Source organism: Ixodes scapularis, unplaced genomic scaffold (assembly GCF_016920785.2).
Source record: "Ixodes scapularis isolate PalLabHiFi unplaced genomic scaffold, ASM1692078v2 PGA_scaffold4__175_contigs__length_147842914, whole genome shotgun sequence".
NCBI classification, from domain to species: domain Eukaryota; kingdom Metazoa; phylum Arthropoda; class Arachnida; order Ixodida; family Ixodidae; genus Ixodes; species Ixodes scapularis.
The window spans coordinates 20065-43749 of NW_024609879.1; the positions used below are offsets into that span (position 1 = coordinate 20065).

The window sequence follows — 23685 nt, forward strand, 5'->3', positions numbered from 1 at the left end:
GAGCTATGCTCCCACATCACGGGCGTCATGCTTTTGACTTGATCAACAAACTTTGCGAGGAAGGCAGTCATGTTTGGATGGCCTTTTCCGAACCAAAGTCCGGCTAGTGTGGTGTGCTTGAAGCGGATGCTTGGAGGGAGCTCATTCACAGTGAATTGAATAGGCCAAACAGACGGTTTGGATGACACGAAGAGAGGACTGCCGTCTGTGTTAAAAGTCAAAGAAAGATCACTGTCCCCCATCCCAGTCTTTCTGCGCAGAGCATCATAGGCTTCACCTGTTGTTATGTCAGTGACACCACTTCCGCTTGATGAGGTACTACGTTCCATGGCAAGCTTCAGGAGGTTGTTGTGAAAAAGCTCCTTGGTCTTCTCAATAACGAAGGACAGTTGCTTCGTCATGTCAAGCATTACGAAGTAGGATCCATTCTCTTTTAGCACCTTCAGATCTATCCCTTGCTGGCACACTGAGCAGCTGGCTGCAGTCTCTGCGTCTTCCAGAACTGCTCCACAGCCCTCACAAAGGTAGTAGTGGCGAACCAAGTTTTTCGTCGTTGCTGACCAAAGCTTGCGGAAAGCATATTTGCTTTGCGGCACGACTTGCCTTCCAAACAGGGCATTGATGAGCACGAGCAAAGAATCGAGGCCCGACCACGTCATGCCCTGCGATACGACGTGCGCCATTATCATGGCGATGGCGCCGGCTTTTGTCGTCGTAGAATGGGGAAGTGTCTCCGTCCCGAACTGATTGAAACAGGACGACAGAAGGTGTTCGAGCAAGGGCTGTGGTACAGGGTCATTTCCATTCATCTCGTCATCATCATCTCCATAGTCCTCACCAGAGTTCACGACGTCGTCTTGAACATCGTAGTTCTCGTCGCTAGCATTTAACAATTCCGAACGCTCGCGTTCGGCATCTGTGCTCAATTCGGATTCTTCGGAATGGCAGTCCTCGTCATCAGAATTATTCCCAGCGGATTTTAGTGCTTGGGGAACTCGAGTTAACGGGGTGAGCACGTCATGAGGGGGGTCTCCAGGGTACTGAGCATCCCTTGTACTGTGAAAATATTGCGTTGATCTAGGCATCACAAAAGGCTCACTCTCTGCCAAGTAACATTTCCGACGCTTGGCACCCGGTGAGCTTTCCATTGCAGCTAAAACTTAACAGACAAAGAACTTGGCGCCACTTGTTGAAAGGATAATGGAGACCATAGTCAATGAGACTTGGATTGACTACGTTCTAGGTGTTTGTGAGCAATCGGAACCCGGTTTCTTACACCGGAAAAATAAAATAGAACTATACTCCGTTTAACCTTCAGTCCGAGCGCAGCGGACGCTAGGAGCCATCCAAGCCAATCCCGCGTAGAGAGAGTGTCATGTGACCTTGAACTCCCTGCGCCGCTCTGCCCAACCGGCAGGTCACGCGATTTTCTCCCGGCGCTGGATAGGCTGGAATAGCTGGTGGCGTCCACTGCGCTCGGACTGATGGTGGAACGGAGTATAGTAAAACGTAGTTCCAGCAAGATGCCAAAATGTCAAGACTTACCAAAACCAAAATAAAATGTTAGAGGCCAAAAAAAACTGCTTTCGTCTCTTAAAACCTAGGTGGCGCGAGCTACCGTCCAATATAAAAATAATAGTCAATTTTGTTTATTTGTCTATTCATACAGGCGCAGCCTAGCCAAGCCCAGTCCCTGTCTTGCGCGCGCTTTCTGTCGTCTCTTGCGTGCCTGCGTTTGACCGTCTGCGTCGCCATAATTGCTTTATCGTTGCTTGCCCGCGTCCCCATCATTGCTCGACCGTTAGAGGTGGACGGCTGGACCTCGACCGCCCGTACGCTCGGTTTTTTTGCGTCGCGGGTGTTGTGGGCGTCCGTTGGGCGATGTACGCATTTGTAAAGTTTACCGACGGTGGCCGACTGGTTATGCCGATCTCGATGATAAAGAAGTTTAGGCCTAGGGATGATCAAGACTGCAACCCAAAACAAAAGCTTGAAGCGTTCTGGATCTCTGAGAAAGGAGGGGAAGAAGGCTACTACGAAGCGACGGTGGAGATGCTTGGAGGTATGTGTATTCGTGTGATACCTTTTTTAAGATACCATGCTCAGGAATCGTCGGTTCTGGAGATTTTTGTGTGAGCTAATACGCACGTGGAGCAGGGCGGCCGGGCACGAACAAGTGCGCCTTACTTCTAACAAATGCCCCCATCGTTCAAGTACTTGCGCAGTGAAGGCACATGGTTTCACAAAAGCTCTAATTCGGGCTATTTGAAAACGGGTGTTACGAATGCATGTACTGTACTTTTTTAGTGTGAAGGCTGCATTCGAGGAACAAAAACAAAGGTGAAGCGCCACCCATGAGCGTCACGCATGAAATGTTTTATAGCGAGTTCGTTCCACGGCACTCGTGCCCACGCGTGCCCACTCGCAACGTGGAGCGGGTTCGTTTCAGCCGGCACTCCGCGAGTGGTTGCACTCTATAGCGCGAAACACATGTACGACGAAACCGTCCGATCCGACGTGCGGACTGCCGGAATGACCTTGGGGGCGAGGGTTTCCGTAGCATCGGAGAGCGTTGAAAACCCTCGCCTCCGACCGTCGTATTGCGCGGTCGGACGTCGGATCGGACGGTTTCGTCGTACGTGTGTTTCGCGCTTAAGAGTTCGTTTCAGCGCCAACACCCCACGCGTGCATGCACTCGCTGCACCGAGGAAATCGTGAGTGCGCCAAAATGCAATCCCGTCATGCCTCGCTCCGGCGAGGAGCGATGAGCAGACGACGAGGACTCGTCTGCTACGATGTGTCGCGGAACCGAAAGGAAAAAAAAGTAGATTTTTTGATAGAAATCGGGTCCCGCGGGCAAAGGAATCAAATGCGAGCTTGAATTGTAAGCGTCTGCTACTTCATGAAGGAAGCAACTGACAAACCGTGCTTTATTTGCAGGTTTTAAGTCGCTCCGTTGCCGTACAGACGCTGAAATATACCGGTGTGTAAAGAAATGCTCAGAACAGACGCATCAGCGGCCCTCGATATGTTTATCACCATCCGTGCGCGGGTGAAAAATTGAACATTTGTCGACAAAACTCGTGTTTTGTCGACAAATGTTTAACATTTACCTACGTAAGCTAAGGTACCCCGTCGTATTTTGTTCGAGAAAGCTCTTTCTCGACGCCTCACCACGGCTAATATCTGATTCACCTGTAATGATGATCGAAATCGAAAGTCCCACGAAAAGTTTTGCTGGATATTCTAAGAGACAAGTTTTTAAGCCGTACCCTTTCAGTGGTTCACGTATGATACCATGCTCAAATGGGTCAAGCTTCTGCTCGGACAGCATCATCAGTTTTCTTCAGTGTAAGCGGCTATAAAGAGATCGCAACCAGCTGCTTTGTAGACAGCTGGCTGCGGAAATTTACGCCGTCTGTAACCATCTTTACGACAGCCCAGTTGCTTGAAGTCATCGCAAATATAAACTACAGAAAAGAGTCAAAGTACAGGCTAGCTGGTGGAAGTCAACCATTTCGTCGTTTACCCTGAGACCCCCCAGTCTCAGGGTAAACGACGAAATGATAAACTACAGGTTGCAGCGACCAACGTTTGTAGATAAACGTTGGTAGCGACTGCACTCTCGCATTTCCACCCATGACTCCGAACAGAAAAACGCTATTTTCGGTTTGAGGTTGGTACCTTTTCCATGACATAGATGGCGGCAGCATCAGTTTTCTGGACTTGGTTTTCTGCACTCGGTGCATCTGGCGAGTTCGTTTGATTCCAGTTTTCCGTGCAACACTCTGCGAGTGCGATGCATTCTGGGAGAGAACTCGAACAGCGCCAGTGCGTGTGAAACGAACTCGCTATTAGACACCTATGCTAGTCGAGTAAAGGCTCCGTAAGCTGGTGTGCTAAAAATGGAGTCACTCCATCTTAAGACGTTTTGAAATCAGAACATAGAAGCTTTCATGTTCTCCACTAGTGCGAGGCGATGTGATGTGCGTGATTGCTTGTTCTAATTTTCAAAAGTAATGCTATGGTTTGGCACGTTACCCACAATCTTCGCAGGGACAGTTGAACTTCTCATCCAAAAAATGCAGAAGGCAAGAGTAGCAGTGCCAAGGATTCTCAACAACCTCCCTGAAGGTGGAGTTGGAGACTCCATGCAGAAGGCAAGTTCATGTTTCAAATAGCTTAATTTCCATGTGCCTGCTGGCACATGGAAATGTGCCACCTACTGGCAAAAGCTTGCTGATACAGCAAGCCTTTGCCAGTAGGAATGTATAGAGCTACCTACTGTTAGGGGGAACTCGCTGATGGATGGACGGTGCTCCGCGTTTTGACAGCTGCTGGGGCAACGGGAAGCTCAGTGCAGACGCAGTAAAGCGTGAAACACATGTACGACGAAACCGTCCGATCCGACGTGCGGACTGCCGGAATGACTTTGGGAGAGAGGGTTTTCGTAGCATCGGAGAGCTTTGAAAACCCTCGCCTCCGACCGTCGTATTGCGTGGTCGGACGTCAGATCGGACGGTTCCGTCGCACATGTGTTTCGCGCTTAAGCTTCAGTAGCAGACAACGCGCTGCATACGCCACCAATGGTGCTCACTGCATCTGTTCTGAGCCAGCCGAGCAGACTCAGTAGTTGGCTTATATGTAAAATTCTAAGCTTCCAGATTTTTATTTTTTTAAGTGAAATTTTTTTTATTATTATTACGTATTGACTAATTGCACTTTTTTCAAGCATCTTGTCCCAAATGCAGTACATTAGGCTCGTGTCTGAAATATTCGTCCCACAGCAGCACTTGCAGACGGATGGCTGTAATTAGGGCAAAGAGCGGCACAATTCTCACAGAACAGTTTAGAATGAGAAGCGGCCTCACTTTTCTCCTCGCTTCGGTTCACTTTCTCAAGGCAACTTAGCGAAGAGGAGAGGGGATGAAGAATCATGACGAGAGTATGTCCCGTCAGCCTTGTTGAATTGCTCCCTTTCATTCCCAAAATACGGCCATCCCTTTGAAATATTGCTGTACAAGTGATGTCAGGGAGTTTGTAGCGTACCGCCTGTCACTCCTGCCTTGATTAGTCATAGCTTACAAATCAAATTTTTTGATATTTGTTTAGGTCTCGGCCCAACATCAGGACTGCGTGGTAGAACTTGCCTACTGCCTCCTAGATTTTCACTATACTCCGTTTCATACATAGCGTACAAAGCTGGGAAAGGTACTGAAGTAGTGCACATGAAAAAATATTTAAAAAAAGTGTTACTCTACGCGTTTCGGGGACGAACTGTAAAAGGCGCTGCTCTGGAGATACCGACGTCTCGGTGGCGGTACCTCAAATCCACTTAACGTGTAAGATTTTTTTTTTTTTTACATAATTTTTGTGCATGATTGTGTGCATTGCGGAAGTGCATAGGTCAGTTCCTCTTTTCTTGTTTCTTTTTATTTATAAGGGGGTAGACTAGGGGTTGGTGTTCCGCTTGAACCTAGTGCCGGCCCCATTAAAACGTAAGAATGGTTGAGATCCAGGGTGTCTGCTTAAACCGTTTATTTACATGATACCGTGAAAATCGGAGAGTACCTTGAGAGTGCAGTGGACGGGCCTTTATATAACGAATACTGGGATGCGACTTCATCCAAGTTTTCTTAAGAGTTGGAATGCTGGCGCTGGTGTACGGAAGTCATCCAGACGGCAGTTTCTCGCTGCTCTGGTGCCGGCGCCCCATGAACTGAGAGTGATTCACAATAGACGCGTACACACCACATGGCACTCGAGGTCAGGGTCGAGTGTTGTTTTCTTTTCAAGGAAAGCAGGGGCCTCGGAATGCAGCCACGGGCACATGCGTCGTCCACTTAGCCGACCAAGGTTGCGGTCCCTAAAGTTTCGTTTACACTCTTGCAACCGAGTACGACCGACAGAGACCAGACCGGTTTTTAAGCCTCTTGCGACCTCTTAGGACCAGCTCCACTACAGTGCATCCGGTCCTAAGAGGTCGCAAGAGGCTTAAAAATTGGTCTGGTCTTTCTCGGTCGTACTCGGTTGCAAGAGTGTGAACGGGCCTTTAGGCAGAAGAAACCAGACGCACCTAAATGCAGCCACGGGCATTGTCTGCCTAGCCAACCAAGGTTAAAGGCCCGTTCACACTCTTGCGGCCTCTTAGAATCGGGTTTTGTTAGAACCTCTTAATATCTATTACAACAAGAGGACACACTGGTGCCATCCATTGGGTACAAGTGTAAACTTGGCGGTCGGGCATGTTTTCTATTTCTCTCTCGCATTATCCTTTCTTTCTTGGCCCAAAAAGCTTTTGTCAACGTTATAAACGAGCCGTTCTTATAGGTATTACGCACATTTGACCTTAGAAATCCCGCAAAGCCTTTGCTCCTGTGAAACGCAGTTCCAGGGTCACCGCATAGATGGCGCCAAAATGCCAGTGTGTTCCCTCGTCCTAAAAAATTTTAAGAAGTTTTAACAGATCTCATCTCTCTCGGTCATACTAGGTTGAAAGAATGTGAACGGGCCTTAAGGTCCTGCAAGCAAACTGAGCCGTAGGCACTATTCATCACCGGCGCGGTTCCTTCTTAAGGCTTGTTTCACTTTGAAGCCATCAGGCCGATTTTAACACCAGACATAACTGAAGGCAGTTCACAACACGGTCCACGTGCTCAAAACTCACGTTGCAAGGTCTTCGCTTCGGAAACGCCACCTTGCCAGATAGACACTGTGCCTTGCACTTCGCGACAGTATGGCCGCACGCTCCGGTGTCGTTACTGACAGTCTCCAGGGCTTCACGGACTGACACGTCTCCGGGAAAATTGTTCTTGTACTCGTGTACACATTGGCGCTCACCTGCTCGCACTCTTTCGAGATCTCCGCACAACGAATCTTTGAAAATAACCAAGCAGGAGAGGTACTTGGGCTTGCTGTGTAAGACTGTTCTCAAAACCGGCGAGGCAGGGGCCAGCCGCACAACCCAAAAGCCCGAAGGGGCTGCCGCACCAATGAAAACGGAAAACAATTTAAAGTAGTTAACATTATTTTTTCCTTTTTATTGAAAAAGAAAAGAAAAAAATATATTGGTGTTTCGTCGAAATTGTAACGCCGCTATCAGTTACTAGCTCCGAAGATGCACATTTTTTTACTTTGTTTTTTTTTACAGGGGCAGCACTATCTTATGGGGCAAACGTACGAATGGTCGGCAGTGCAAACCGGTGCACTAGCTTTGACTGCGTTGCACGCTATGTATGAAACGGAGCATAGAGCTAAAATATTTCATAGAGTGTCTTGACTACAGATGTTGTGAATAAATCGAGGCATAACTTTGAAGACACCTTTTATAGAATTTCACGAAATAGAAATTTCGGAGCCTGTGCATCGGCTCATCGTACTGTTTTAGGCTACATTGTGCAAGTAGATGAGAGAGAAGGACATTGGAGAAGGGTGTTCTGCATGGCACAAAGTGCTAGTTGTTTGTCAACCTTTAGGAAACAATAATGTAATTGGCGTAATATTTTCCATTGGGTGCACAGACGTCTTCAAAAAACCCAAAGAACGGAAAACAAGCACAGCTTATTGCTCAAAAGAAATTGTGCGAAGACTACAACTCCAACAGGACAGAAACCTCCAAGGTGAAAAAGCCTGGGAATAATTAAAGTGCTCTATAAGTAGAAAATTAAATAAACAATTTTTATGTGCTCATAGAGCCCACTTATTGCTATTCTCATTTCAGGGAACGAAGAGAACGAGGTCAGAGAGCAGCGAGAGTGATGAAGAGACTAATTCACTTCGTCAAAAAAATGCAGTCATTGTCCAACTTCGAAAGCGCTTGAGAGAGGAAAAGGAATACAGCAGGCGGCTAGGCCTTGCCCTTCTGGACAAGATTGGTATGCTTCTTTGAACCGGTCTTATCAGGGGTGTGACAGCTTTGCCACTAGACTGTGCCAAATTCCCCAGCACCAGGGAAGATGCGGCGAGTGAGCACTCGGGGACCGCCTTTCTTGGCAATGCAGTCAAAAGCTATGGGCACGAGCGTCATAGTCGTGCGTATGTCCTCATCGTTTGTGATATTCCAAGAAATGTTGTCCCTAACTAGAAACATGCCTGCCTTTTGGTAGGAGACATTTGAAGTAAATAACGAAAATGAGCCGGCAACAAATGCTAGTGAAACATTTCACTTGAATTGGGTTTTTTCTTTGCTGCAGACATTATACATCTCCTGCGCATGTGCCTAAACTCGTCGCACGCATCTGGAGGCTCGGCACAGAGTATTGCACCATTGAGAGTTTTGCGACAACCGAATAGACAATGTCATTTTCCCAGATGCCACGGCGTGCGTTCTAGGATTTGTGGGAACGGTGTTTGTTGACTCAGTCTTTTTTTCGTGATTATAAGTGTACTTATTTCGTTCTGCCTACTGTATTTTTTGTGTACGATTTGCTCTTGCATGTTTTTTCTGTCGTTTTCGACGTGGGCATTGATGGACGCCAAACCGCCTCTTTCGCTGCTCCTGAGGTGTGTTTTGGTGAAGATACGACTGTTTACGAAAATCGCAGTCCAGACATGGCCATCAGATCGCAACTGCGGCAAGCCAGGAAAGGATCGTGCAAATGCACTATTCGTGATGACAAAGCTGCCTCTTCCATATTGGGCACGCAAACAGTAGTCTGATGTCATATGTTCACATTTCACACAGCGAGCGCAAACGGCCAAATCCAAGCACTGTTGCCTTCGCTTTGCAATTACGGTTTTGTTTTTCAGTGGTGACATGTTCACTGGTTTTTGAAACTATTGTCTGGTGATTGCATGCAGGTAGATAAGTGAGCTAATGGTGGGATAGTGCATGGTGAAAACAGTAATACTCGCTTCAGAAGCAGCCTGGCGTCCCTCAACACTCGTTTTGAAAGCGACAAAATGTACACACAAGAGCGAATCTTGCACGGAAAATACGGCATGGAGAACGAAATAAGTACACATATAAAGGAAAATAATGAACTAGATTATGTGAAAAGAAAGAATTAACGCTAAATAACGAAGATAAAGAGGACATGCACGGCGACGGAAGGCAATCTGATCGAAGAGCAGCCGGGGGACTGGGCATACGAAAACGCTGTTCCCACAATAGACCTTTTGCAAAATCCCCCAAGTGCCCTGGCCCGCACGCGAGGGATTACGGGAGAGATTGTCCCTCGCCTGGCCGCTCTGCCTTGAGATCGCATTGCCTTGTCGCTTGCCTCCTCTTAATCCTCTGTGTTTCGATTCCATTACCTAATTTTATCTATTCCAGTGTATTTTTTTATTGTTTCTAAGTGGTTCTATTCTCTTCTGCGTGCAATATTTCTTGTAAATATATAGTATTGGTGCCTTTATTTTGCCTTTTTCGACGGGAGTGCCGACAGGACAACATGTCGCTTCGCGCGTCGTTCCTCGGGTGAGTACTACCGTTGCTACCGATTTCTTTCGTGCTGTTAGCTGCTTATTTTGGTTCAATTTGACCCGCGTGCAGCTGAGGGGAGCAGTTTATTAATACCCGCGCACATGTCATAGGGGTAGGCAGAGCTCTTAATCAACAATCGCGACGCGAGAGCCGGGTGCGCTGTGATTTGACTGCCCGCGCTTTCTCCGTTGACTCGCACTGTAACGTATGCCTTCTAGTGCCGCTTACTTGACCAACATAAGCATGCCGCTTTGTCGCCGCGAATAATTTGTCCGAACGTTTGCGAAGCTGAGGCATACGCAACGTTGCGGCGCCTGACAACTGCAGCAGTTGTCAGGCGCTTATGGTATGCCTTCTTAATCTATATCAGAGGTGGCCAGGCTGACCCGGCCTAAGAGCCGTAAACAAAACCACGAAACTTCCAAGAGCCGCAAGGGGGGGTAGGGGGGGGGGGGGGCTTTTGTTCAGACAAATAAACGGAACTCGAGCTACTTTTAATCTATCCGAGTCAAAAGCAGTCCCTCTGTACGTAAGGTAGCAGTAGCACAAGACTACAATCCCGCAACCTGTCTTTCGATTTAAAACGCGTTCCATTTCTCTTTTTAACGGGGGGGGGGGGGGGGGGGGTGGGGTGGAACAGGGGAGGGAGTTGCGAGCCGTACTTTAACACGCGAAGAGCCGCATGCGGCTCGGGAGCCGCAGCTTGGCCACCCCTGATCTATATGCTAAGGCTAAGCGGTTTTCAGTTGCAAACACCCTTTTTCAAGTGCTGACAACTGCATGCAGTTGTCAGGCGCCGCAGCGTTGGATATGCTGAATGGTGTTACGGTTTCGCAGGCATTCGGGCAAATGATCCGCGGCGACAAAGCGGCGTGCTGTATCTTGGTCAAGCAAGCGGCACTCGAAGGCACACGCTACAGTCCGAGTCAACGGAGCGAGTGCGGGCGGCCAAATCACAGCGTACTGGGCTCTCGCGTCGCGATTGTTGATTCAGACCTCTGCCTATCTCTATGACATGCACGCGGGTGTTCATAAATGGCTCCTCTCGACTGCACGCTGGTCAAATTGAATTATAATGAACAGCGCGATAGAAATCAGTGGCAACGGTAGTACTCACCTGGGGAACGACGCGCGAAGCGGCGCGTTGTCCGTTGGCACTCTCGTCGAAAAAGGAAAAATAAAGACACAAATACTATGAGAATAAAAACACTTAGAAGCCGTAAAAAAATATGCTTGAATAGATAAAAGTAAGTAATGGAATTGAAAAACCGAGAATTAAGAGGAGGCAATGCGATCTCAAGGCAGGGCGGCCAGGCGAGGGACAGTCTCCCCACCATTCCTCGCGCGCGGGCCAGGGCGCTTGGGAAAATAGCAAATCGTCTATTGGTCGGATGTGCGCCAGGGCACTTGGGGGAAATTACAAATCGTTTCTTGCCTATCTCTTAACCACTGTGCACACTGTCACGGCCTTCATGCTTGGTGGGCTTTGCTGCCTTGCATTGCCGTGTTAGGAGCAGCAAGGTGCGGGCAGTATTTGGGTTAGCCCAATCGGCTTTGAACTATTTGCTCTCTTAGACACTCTTTCGTCTTAATTGTGTCAAATGCTTATTTAAAGAAATGCAGAACTATAATTTAAAATTCTGCATTAGTATGGCCATCAAACTCAGTCCGATATAAAATTCATCTGAAATTCCTCAATATCATTTAAGGGATCGTAAACCAAAATTTGGATTAAAAAAAAAAAATGCAGATGTAGGTCTGGACGCTACAATCACTACAACATTACTCGTTGGGCGATATCTCGAATGGACGGCCATATTTTTGGAAAAAGAGGCCGAGATTGAACCAGGCCGACGAGGCGCGTGACGTGAAGATATCTTGTTTCCTCCTCTCTTCGCTTCGCCCCCTCAAGGTGGCGAGGTGAAGACGCGAGGGCCGTTGCCTCTCCTCAGAGAAAAGAGACGTAAACATTTCTGTCAAGTACGCCTTTTTTTTTTTTTTAAATACAGTCATCTGTTAGAGATATTGCTGATGAGTGATGTTTTGGTGTTTGTAGCATCCCATTGCACGCTTTTGCTGTATGTTTTGTGGAATCCACATTTCGGTTCGACATCCCTTAAAGTGTATCCACACGACGGACCGGGCCGCGGACCGATTGATCACGTGATGCGCGGCCCGCGGACCGCCCGGCTGAAATGAGCATCCACACGGCGGACCAAAAGAGATTGACAGAGCGAACGGGCCAGACTAACCCTCGATCTCACAGCTCCGCCAAACGCATGCAGCGAGCTGCTTTGAGGCTGTTTGTAAGGAGCCAAGATGGAGGTTGAACGAAAGAGACGTTTGGCCGCGGTGGCCCTGGCGTTGACTATTGAGGACGTGGAGGACTTAAGTGAACCGGAAAGGGCATGCATCTATTGTCCCACAGAGCGGGGAATTGCTCCACGAGCGCGATTAAGTAAAAAGTTGCATCGTCACACTTTACCGCCATCGAAGCACAACAAAAGGTTGGTCTTCTTCGTCTTCACCAGTTGGCGCCAAAAGAAAACGACTTTGGATTTGGATTCCAGTCCAAACAACAAAAGTCAGCTTGTTGCCAGACTTGGCACTTCAATTATACCAAAAACGCCGCGGTCCGCCGCCAAGGTTCGGGCGAAAAAAGTCACTTGGCATTTCTCAGAAGCGCGGTCCGCGGACCACCGGCGGACCTCGAAAACTGGTGACGTAAGATCACGTGATGCGCGGCCCGCGGACCGAAACAGCAATTTGGTCCGTCGTGTGGATACACCTTTAGGGGGTTATGACATGCCAAAAATAAAATGAGATAACTGTACTGTTAGGACCCATTGTATGTTTCTATAATCCTCCTAAGTTTGTTTTGAGAGTGGCGCGTTAGTTTCGTGGATGAATCGATTTATATGCGGGTCCCTCGGACCCGCCCTATTTGAAAATGCCACCCTGGCTGGGAGGCTGGTGACTTCACCAGCCTCCCACGCGGCGTCCCCTTGCGCAAGCTCACAGACTTGGCTCTCATGGTGTCTCGAGCTTCAGCTTCCTCGTTTACCTTCCGCTTTTCAAGCATACGGTCTGTGACGATTACGGCATTGCTGCTCGCCTTGTCAAAGTGTTCGACATTGACCGCAGCAGCAATGAGGGTGATTGCTATCAACAGACGTTGGAAGCTGTTCATTTTGACTGCAACCCGCTGGCGACCAGCTCCAGAGATGCGAGTTATGGACGAACTCGGCGTGGTCACCGTCGTCCTAGAATGTCTCGCAGGCACATGCAGGGTGGAAGGTGAACGGGCCGGGGCCGAGAGCAAGAATAGCGTGTCGGTTACCGTGCTGCGTGAGCGGTTTTGATTGTGCCGCGGCGAGGGAGAGCTTGGGCGATCATGGGGGCGCCTTGAATGAGAGAGCGTTCATGATCACGTGGTTTATGGACGCCATGGGTGTGAGTAACTTGTGCAGTGTTGCCTGGTCGCCAGATGAAAATGATAAAAATTTATAAACCGATTATTGCAATTACCAGAGCTCTAAAAATAGCACAATTGGTGTATCTACTAAGTAGCCTATGAGCATTCCATATCAAGAATAATCTATCCGTCATAGCCCCTTTAATGGTTACATTTTCCCAAATCATTGTTTTCTGCTGTTTTCTGCATAATATTGATGCTTTTTTTAACCTATTTGCAAATATGGACGGTGATGCCATTTTGAACTTACCGTGATGGTCAGCGTTTCCAGTGCAGTGGTCAAGCTCACTTATTTGGGGCGCAGTGGCCATAATCAAAGCTGCGTTTTCAATGCTTTCTGTTCTGAAATGTGGGATATTTTGGTCCTAAGCTGCTGCAAAATGCAAATTTTCCTCGTCCAAAAATTACTCCAAAATAATTTTTTTTTCTGTCCTACCCCTGTTTTATGGATTTTGTTTGTGTAACAGTGTTTCTATTGCTTCTACTTCCATTTTTTGCAGAAGTGGCCCGTAAGAAGGCTTCACAGAACGGAGCTGCAGTGTCCCTTGGTAAATTGCTCTTCAGAGCATGTCTTTTCATGCGCTAATCAATAATTGTATTTCCTTTTCAGGTCGTCGAGCTTCAAACAGCCGCGATGGCTTTGATCTTGCTTCTACATCACACTCGGGTAAGTCTAGATTACTGACATTCTAATGTCATGGGCAAGATCAAAGGCCATGCTTTTGAATGTTGGAGGCAAAATCGGTAAAGGCCATAGAGCATCTTTCGGCTGGAAAGCTTTCAGGCATTTTAAAGATATTGACGGTCTGCAAAGCCAGGAGCCAATAATTGTATTTACTCCTTAGGTCATCAAGCTTCGAACATTCTCGATGGGTCTGATCTTGCTTCTACGTCCCACTTGGGTAAGTCTGGATTACTGACATTCTAATGCCGCGGGGAAGATTAAAGGTCACGCTTTTAGATGTTGGAGGCTAAATCGGCAAAGGCCATAAAGCATCTTTCAGCTAGAAAGTTTTCAGGCATTCTAAAGATATTGATGTTCTGCAAAGCCAGGAGCCAATAATTGTATTTACTCCTTAGGTCATCAATCTTCGAACAGTCGCGATGGGTCTGATCTTGCTTCTACGTCCCACTTGGGTAAGTCTGGATTACTGACATTCCAATGCCGCGGGGAAGATTAAAGGCCACGCTTTTAGATGTTGGAGGCTAAATCGGTAAAGGCCATAAAGCATCTTTCAGCTATACAGTTTTCAGGCATTCTAAAGATATTGAGGTTTTGCAAAGCCAGGAGCCAATTATTGTATTTACTTTTTAGGTCGTCATGCTTCGAACAGCCGCCATGGGTCTGATCTTGCTTCTACGTCGCACTCGGGTAAGTCTGGGTTACTGACATTCTGATGTCGCAGGGAAGATTAAGGGCCACGCTTTTGGATGTTGGAGGCTAAATCAGTAAAGGCCATAAAGCATCTTTCAGCTATACAGTTTTCAGGCATTCTAAAGATATTGAGGTTTTGCAAAGCCAGGAACCAATTATTGTATTTACTTTTTAGGTCGTCATGCTTCGAACAGCCGCCATGGGTCTGATCTTGCTTCTGCGTCGCACTCGGGTAAGTCTGGGTTACTGACATTCTGATGTCGCAGGGAAGATTAAAGGCCACGCTTTTGCATGTTGGAGGCTAAATCAGTAAAGGCCATAAAGCATCTTTCAGCTATACAGTTTTCAGGCATTCTAAAGATGCTGAGGTTCTTCAAAGCCAGGAGCTTGTTTAAATGATCGAAATTAATGAATAGGTCTCAATCTTTTCCGCGTGCTCTAGCATCAGCTGCCTCCCTTGGTCTCGTGTCAATGGCAGCTCTACTCCTTGCTTCTCCCATTCCTGCAGCGGCACCCTCTCTGCCTCAGCACCCTGCTCCCGCCACTGTGGCTGTCCCCCCGATGGATCAACACAATGCCCCCGCCCCTGCAGCAGCCCCCCCTATGGATCAACACAACGTTCCAGCCCCCCCTTTGGATCAAGAGCCCGTTCCTGCCCCTGCAGCTGTCCCCCCTTTGGATCGCCCCGCTGCCATCCCTGTGGCAGCACCTCCTCTGGACCAACACCCTGCCCCACCAGCGGCTCTTCCTCAACGTCCTGTTCATGGCGAAGCTGGAAATCTTGGTAAACCGAGCCATCAAAGTCTGATGATTGTACAGTGTAGACCGCATATAACGTATGTCGCGGGAGTCGCAAAAATCCGCACTATAAGCGGTACCGCACTGTAACCGAAACATCAATTTTTCAGGCCAAAATACATGCCATCAGACAACTTACCTTTGTAAAAGAATTTATTTTATGTTAGATGAAAAATTAAGCTTAGTTTGAGGAAAGTCTTTATTTCACCAGGCTAGTACACTTCTCTCTCAAGTGTGTCACACATTTTGAAAGAAATTAGTGACTTTTGCCTGGCGCAGCCTTTTAACGCGTCGCGGGTTGCGGACGGACGTTGCGAGCGTTCAGGATTGCTAACCCTAATCACTTTTCTCCGGCGATGAAAACGCAGGAAAATTCGCATCCTTTATACGGTACGCGCCAGTAATACCTTCAACTTGAGCACAGGCATGAAATGCTCCAAATAAGAAATCCGGACAATGATCGAAAACACAAATGCTTAGAAAGCACCACTGTAGTCGAAGTAAACAAACACGACGACATGGGCGTTTCTGCCGTCTTGAGAGTGCCACCACAACATCGCCGCACGAGTAGGTGGATCTTCCCTTCTAGTACGTGCTGGGTTATCATAGCGACACACAACGAAAATTCACAGTCAAGGATAGCGCTTTTACGCGGAACGATGAGCTTCTACCATGCCGTCTATGTCGACGATCACCACCGACGCCATGTTTGCGGATAGAAGCAGCCGGTCCGCGACCAGCATGCAACGCGCGCGAACACTTCTCCTTGACCTGCGATTGGTCTCTCGTTGCGGTTGTTTGTTTCCAACGCAGCGGAGGGACGCACGCACGTGAACGACACGTGCGTGCGTCCCTCCGTCGCTATGGCAACTGAATCCTCTCTTCGCTTCTTCGAGCAATCTCCTTGCCCTGCGAGTGCCGCTTGCGGCTTGTGCCGTTATCTAGTGTCGCACAGGGAAGCGTGCTCGCAGCGCCGGTCAGTCGGCGCGCTGTTCCAAAAACCGCACTATAACCGGTATTTCCCTTTGCGCGCCTGCATTTTAAGCGGTATGTAAATACATGGAGTTCTATGGGAGGCGAACCGGTGGTTTAAAAAAGCCGCGTTATACCCGGTCCTGCACTATAAGCGGTTACGTTGCAAGTGGTCTATACTGTATTGATATCCGCGTTTGTTTTCTCATAGAAAGCAGTTGGGTACAAAGCGCGATATTGTTAGCGCTGGCGAGCGATGACGAGTTTTTGCTGCTTTTTTGTTAGTCGGAATGCTGTCATTCAAATTTCTGGTGCCGTAGGAAGTGCTAATTTGGGACACTAACATACATGGTAAATACATGTGGGAAGCGAGCAGTTGTGATTAGCTGTTGAGCACCGTGTGTCGTTCGGTCAGGTTGCGCATGATCATGCTTTTGTAATTTTTTGGCTGCCTGGAGCTCTAAAGTGAGTTATCACCAAAACAACCTCAGAAACCTCCTTTAGTGCCCCCCTAACTTCATAGCCGCAGAAAGTTTTCCCCACTTACAGTATACAGTGAAACCTCGTTATAACAAAGTTGAAGGAGCGGTCATAATTATTTTGTTATAACCATTAGTTTGTTATAGCCAATGTCCATTTCTTTCCGCTATTAGCAAGCAAGGGGAATTATGATTGCTTTGTTATATCCATTAGTTTGTTCTATCCCATTTTGTTATAACGAGGTTTTACTGTAGTCCTTTCCAATGTGGGTTCGTCGTAATCCCAAAATTTTAGGTTGAATGGAGTTCGCCTTGAACAGGCTGTACTTATGCTTTGTCAAGTACTTGTGAATCCTTAGGGAGTTTCTGTAAATTCTGCCTAAAATCAAGCTAACCATTTCATCTCATCAGTGCACACACTTTTATATTTCATGGACAGCACACCAGCTGAATGCAGCTGTCCAGGGTCCACTGCGACCACTCTATGAAGTCAGGCAAAAGAATGTAAGTGACTGGTTTACATTTTTTTTTCATTGTCCTTGTAAGGGAAGAATCAGCCAGCACTCCGTGCATCTGCTGAGGAAATGCCTTGCAATGATCAGCATAGCTACTGCTCGCTCTTACGAGAAGTGCGATGTGTTGACATTCTCGGCGTTCTCTCCGCGGCAGGTGCCGCATGCATCTGTCATGACTCGAGATTTCTCCTCTTCGCAGCGCTTGGCGCACTAATCAGTATTCCAATCCCTCTGTGCACATCGGTGACTAATATATAAGCACTAAAGTTCAGAGAGGACTGAACTGACATCATGTGTTTTGGTTACTTGAGGCCCTTTCATACACTTGCAATCGAGTACGACCAAGAGAGATGAGACCTGTTGAAACCTCTTAAAATTACTTAAGACAAGAGAGCACACTGGCATGCTGGTGACACCTATGCGGTGACTCTGGAACTGCATTTCACAAGAGCGGAGGTTTTGGATTTCCGAGGTCAAATGTTTGTAATACCAGGCTCGTTTATAACGTTGACAAACGTTTTTCGAGCCAATAAAGAAAGGATAATGCACAAGAGAAGTAGAAAATATGCTGGACTGCCTCTCGTCATCTCGTCGTAAGAGAGATTAAACGGTTCCAAGGCACTCGGTTCTAAGAGGTTGCAAGCGTGTGAACGGTCCTTAACATTAGAGTGACTAAAGCATTGCATGTCCTGAAACCGACCAATATTACGAAATGATTTCAGCAAAATCCTGCTTTGTTCATAGAATCCTTCCTTATTATTGCGTGCCTTTTGTCACAGATTCATCTGGGAGACGATGTCTACCTCTCCGAAACAAAAATGACGCACCTTTTGAAACTGTCAAGTGACCAGAGATTCACTAAAGATCTCATGCGGTGCATCTGGTCCATCGAACAGCTGCAGCAAAGAAGCGTGACAGGCCAAGCCATCCGTCGCCTGGCCAAACTTGGAGCCGCAGCAAAGCAAGCACTCACACCAAGGAAGGTGGCCGCAGTAAAAAGTAAGCTATGAGTTTTGGTGTATCTTCAGAATTTAGATATGTGATGCAGAGGTGGCTTTTGAATAGTGTTTATCATGTGCACTCTCAAATGCTTGAACAAAACTTTGTTGTTCTGTCTTCAATCTGCCACCAGCATCAAGAGCTTGTATAATGGGGAGGCTACCTCGTTTTTCTGATGAGGGGAGGAAGACACCTTTCTGCGACATTTACGAACAAAAGTTTGAATCAAAATAGAAGAGGAAAACACAACTTGTCCAAGGATTCCAGGAAAATATAAAAACCAGTCTGGTTAGTGCAACTGGCAGTATCAAAATTCAGGGTTTTTAATAGGGATGTCGCGAACTTTTTTCGAATCGAAGTTTCGATGATCGAATCAAGCGGTTCGAACGATTTCGAATTTTCGAACTTTCCATATGGACAAATTCGACCGAAGTCAAATTTTCGAACTTATTAAACTGAGAAGTTCGATGCTTTTCGAACTTATGACGCAGCAAAATTCGATGCTTGTCGAACTTTCGAACTTGATAGACTAAAAAATTCGATTATTTTCGAACTTTCGAAGTTCTTGCACTAAAAGGTTCGAACCCTTTCGAACTTTCGAACTTTCTACGCTGAGAAAGTCGATAATTTTCGAACTTTCGAACTTATTAATCTAAAGAATTCGAAAATTGTCGAACTTTTGATTCCAGAAAAGTCAAAAGTTCGAACTCGAACTTTTAGGGTGAAAGTTCGAAGTTCTTCGAACTTCGAAAGACCGGCGGCCGGTTTCATTTGGATTCAAGCAGTGAGGTACATTCGTAATTTTTTTTCCCAATTTTGCATGTGGTGCCGCATTCCTTGCGAAAGACAATGCCGTTTATTTCAATCATCTGGCATGCTTGGTTTTAAAGAAATTGATTCCCGAAGGAGGGACGAAGGACGACGGGTTTTTCACAATTGTCGTTTGTGTCATATTTGAAGCACGCTATAGCCGGAGCTATTTATGGCAGAGATGTTAAACTGTTTTAAGAATGATCTATGTATAGCCTAGGTAAGTGTCGTCTTAAGATATGATTATTGCTGTTCAAGACGAGTTTTGAAGAAATATCCAAACATGGTACCTACGGGCAATTATGCCCTAAACTTGGTAATTTTTTCGCCTACGTTGTTTGAGGTATCGTATTTAAATTAACACGAGAGGCACTACATATCATTACCATCTACAGAATACAAAATAATGTATATATATTTTTTTCACGTTGAGGAATAAATTATCTCATGGGGGAAGATTTTCAGAATTTTTCAAGTTCAGCACGTCATAATTTTTTTTTTTCATTTTACGCTTTTGGGACGTGTTTCTTCTGGCCTGTACAGATTTTCGTAGGAGAAATTTGTTTCATAGTTCTGGGCCTCCTGAATATGCAAGAATTCAACACTTCCGGCGGGTTCTTGATAGTATTTTTTTCTCCAATTTTTTTTATTTTTGCACTTATTGTTATGTTTAATTATTCATTATTTATTACCAATGGCACAGTTATTTAGGTCAAAAAGGCATAGCTTTGAACTTCCGAGCCACCGAGCATGTGACGAGTACTGCCTTCTGAAAACCAGTTTCCAACAACGACCATCTACGCGATCTTTTATGCAGTGAAGAGCGACAGTAGCTCTACATATGCATAAATAATTTCAGACTAAATAAGTTCGATCATGCCCTGTTTCCCCGTATTGTTTTCTTTAACAATCCTAAATATCCTGGAGGGGGGGGGGGGGGAGAGAGGCTGGAGCGCCCCCCCCCCCCCCGTTCTTCCTCTTCCGACGCCACTGGTATGGTAGAACGCTCCTCGACCTCAAGTTGTGTCAGCTTTTGTGCTTTTTGCTCGCCGTGGCGTTTCTTCCGTGCCAAAAAATAAACCTCCAAAGCAATTACAAGCAAAAATATTGTCAAGGTGCAGGCGAGCTGGTGTATGTTGATCATGATGCAAAATCCCGCGACTGGAAATGAAATTCGCAAAAAAATAGTGTAAGAAGAAAGAAAAAAAAGGGACAGGACAACGTCTCAAACTCGGCTGAGCTGAGTTTTCAGCTGAGTTGAGTTTGAGACACTGTCCTGAGGTGAGTTTGAGACGTTGGCCTGTCCCCTTTTTTCTGTCTTCTGACACTTTTTCTTTCAAATTTCATTCCCAGAGTTCAGTATGAGACGTTGTCCTGTCCCCTTCTTTCTGTCTTACAATTTTTCTTTCGAATTTCATTCCCAGTTTCAAGATTTTGCATCATGTGTAAACGAAACTCACTATATGCAGCGTCAATCGGGCGGCGTTCGATCGGATTACTTCCAGCGTGCAAGGGAGTAGGGGGGACATTTTGCCAGGTCACTTCAAGGTTTTTCTGAGCCTCAATCACCTGCCTGCCCCTTGCCGTTTCGAACTGTATGAGTATCGTTAAACGGTGCGTTCGTAGGATCACTACTTCGTGATGCACGTTAATGATCACACCGGGCTGACGGTCACGATTACTGATCTATTGTCACATGCCACTCTGCACTGGAAAATATTCCAGCACGTCCGGGACACTCGTCGTCTTATTTAGTTGCCTGACCAACTTCGCACAGTTTAAATATCACACCCGAACTTTTCTAAACCTGATTTCGTAAAAACCAGTGAGGCGTGAAAACATCATTTGAAACTGAAACTTTGGCGGAACATGACAACCGGACTTCTAACTTTGCGCACTCGGACTTCAAAAAAATTTAAAACACCTTCAAAGTTTTTTTTTTTTTTTTTTTTTAATTTAGCTCTAAAAGAGAATCGAAACCTTCGAACTTTATGTAGAAAGAAATTTGAAATCTTCGAATTGATCGAAGTTTACTTCTTTAAGAATTCGAAACGTCCGAAGTTTTCGAACTTCAGATCCAAAGAAATTCGAATCTTTCGAACTTCAAATTAGGGAAGTTCGAAATCTTCGAATTTATCGAACATCAAGTAAAGAAATATTCGAAATAATCAAACCCGAACTTTTAGAAACCGTGAAAGCTTCGAACTTTTCGAATTCGAAACCCCACGATATTGGAAAGTTGTGAATTTTTCGAATTGGAACCTCCGTACGGTCGGAAATATCGAAACCTTTCGAAATCGAACCTCAGCTCGCTTCGAAAATATCGAAACCTTTCGAAATCGAACCTAGGGTGGTTCGCGACATCCCTAGTTTTTAAGATCAATTAGTCCACACAACAAATTGAGAGTCCAACGAAGAAAAAAAATGCTTAGAGCTATATTTACGGCGCTATACGAATTTATTGTTGGCGCCGCGGAACAATGGTCCTTACTTATCACGTGACTGGCCCATATTTATCACGTGGTGCTTGTGCTCTTTCGGAAGCTTCCTATGGCCTCTAAAAGTAACTTACTCATCTTTGTTTGAAGTATAACAAAAAAGTAAGGTTAATAAGTAAACTTCTAGAGCCCAAAGGAAATCCCTGGAAAAGCATAAGCCGACGTGATAGACCTGTGTGCTGTGCAGAGACGGTGGTGCGGAGAAACGCGTTGAAGCGGCGTCGCACAACGCTCAGCGTGCGGCGGCGGCAGCGTGACTTTGACCCGCGAGCGCCAGATACAAATTCGTTTTGTGCCGTAAATATAGCTAAATTTTTTTTCTTTGTTTTAAATTCGTTTTATAATATTCTTTTTCCATCTAGCCTGTTTACAAGAAATGTTTTTTTCCTTTGCATGTGTCCTTTAAGAAAAATGTTTATTTGTGTCGTAATCAAACCTCAACCACTGTCATCACTTCCATGAGACTCCTTGTTCGACGCCTCTTCCCAAAGGCAGTCGTCTTCAGCTTCGGTGCCGTCAAGTGCATCTGAAATCCCGCACATCTTGAAAGGGCGAGAGACGAGCGTGCGCCGATGCAGTGAAAACTTGGCGCGGCGAATAGAGCAAGCAACACAGTGGGGGGTCGGCTTGCCAAAGTTCTCTCGCCTTCTCATGCAGCAGCTCGATGTTTACAGCAAGGTGCCATTTACATTGCTCTTTCACAAAGTCGCTGAGATGTGCCTCGACGTCGGCGAACACTCCATTCATTGGGCCTCTAAAGCTTCTCGTTTCGTTGCACGCGATCAGCTTGCGTTTGTCGTCTCATCGGGTGATGCTGCCTTCATTTATGGCGAATTGTCACCCGGCAGCACTGTTGCCGATGTCTTCCACAACCAAAATGACTTTTCTTTTGAAGGCAGCAGAGTGTTGCTTTCGGACCGTCGGGCCCGAAAACTAGCCTGACTGCGGAAGATGGTGGCACCTCGGACATTGCTATTTTAAAGGGGTACGGAAACAAAAATTTAAATATTCAGATTTCGTTTGGAAATGAGTCAAGCATGACGGATAATAACCGTAAATGATAATTACACGTTTGTATTTTGAATGACTGGCTATATTGTTCGTTCCAAACGGTGCACTCGAGCAAGCGCTCGAAGAGAAGCGAATGGAGAGCGCGATGCGTCGGGATATCCGGTGCAAACAAAAACAGAAAGAAAAGATTTCTCGCGTCCATGGAGTAGCAAGGCAGGCGTGGTTATGAGCTTTGCCCTTGGTGGCATTGTGAGAGTTGTGGTGGTGTCAATAGCGTCGGTGCGTTACAACCGAGCATGTGACTGGCCCATGGAGGACGTAGCTTCCACAACACTGTCAGCTTAGGGCTGAACGGGGTGGGGAAAGTAACATTTGTGTTTTGAGGGACTGGCTATCTTCTGTGGGGAGAATGGCTGTTTCCGGTTGCACGAACGAGGGTCCAAGAAAGAGGGGAGTCCTTCCTTTCTGTCTCCTTCGACCATTTGGTACAATACGCCATATGTGATTTGAGCTAGGTGGTAAGCTAAAAGGGAAAATGTTGAAATTCCAAAGGGCGGCGCTGCTCCGAGGGAATCTGCTATGTTACGAGTACGTAGCAAGTTCCCCAACATTGTCAGATTAGCTCCCAAATAGGCTCCGCATGCATCCACCAGGTGCACATTGAAAGATTGTTTATTTAGCTTTAGAATTAGTTTTCTTGTGCCTTTCAACGGAAGACTGGTGTTTTTGAGGTTAGGGTGCAACATGCAACACATTCAAGCTAGAAAATAAGCACTGTAATTTCGTTTCCCTAACCCTTTAATGGGGATGATAGCTCTTTTGAACACCATATTGCTTTGAAACCGAAACTATGTCAAACTGCGTTAGATCGCGCCTCATTGAAGCTGAAAATTGTCGGGACCCGCGTATAATACGAGCCGCAAATTTTACATGGCAAAATATGAAAAAAAAAGAACTCTGATTTTATGCGGGTCTTACATTACTTCTAACTAGTAACTATTGATCCAATTTTCTTTCAGACGCCTTGAGCTACTACATCAACCACCACCCAAACCCTGAGGCTGCCAACCCCCAAGAAGACCATGCTGTCCGTCTGCGACAGATTAACAATACAATGACGAACTTTCTTTCGGATCTGGGCCGCCCTGCCAGGTGCCGCAGTGCAGAGTGAATTTTTTCTGTAAAAGAATGTTGAGTTGGGCAAGTTGGTTTATCTTAGATTAGAAAAGCGCCAGAAAACAAGGACAACAGCGCATCGTTTCGTCTATTCTTCCTGTTGTCCTTGTTTTCTGGCGCTTTTCTAATCGAAGAATTTTTTTTTCTTTTATT

General features: G+C 46.4%; 1 protein-coding gene across 1 annotated transcript; it reads left to right on the plus strand.

Annotated features, from left to right (window-relative positions):
• Positions 1-1695: 1695 nt before the first annotated feature.
• LOC120837745 lies at positions 1696-23611 on the plus strand. Its single transcript, XM_042293276.1, has 10 exons — positions 1696-2062; positions 4057-4160; positions 13400-13447; positions 13510-13566; positions 13745-13801; positions 14215-14271; positions 14450-14506; positions 14783-15058; positions 17818-18037; positions 23376-23611. Exons 1-10 carry the CDS (start codon positions 1882-1884, stop codon positions 23525-23527), a joined length of 1209 nt encoding a protein of 402 aa, XP_042149210.1. The 5' UTR covers positions 1696-1881; the 3' UTR covers positions 23528-23611.
• Positions 23612-23685: the final 74 nt, after the last annotated feature.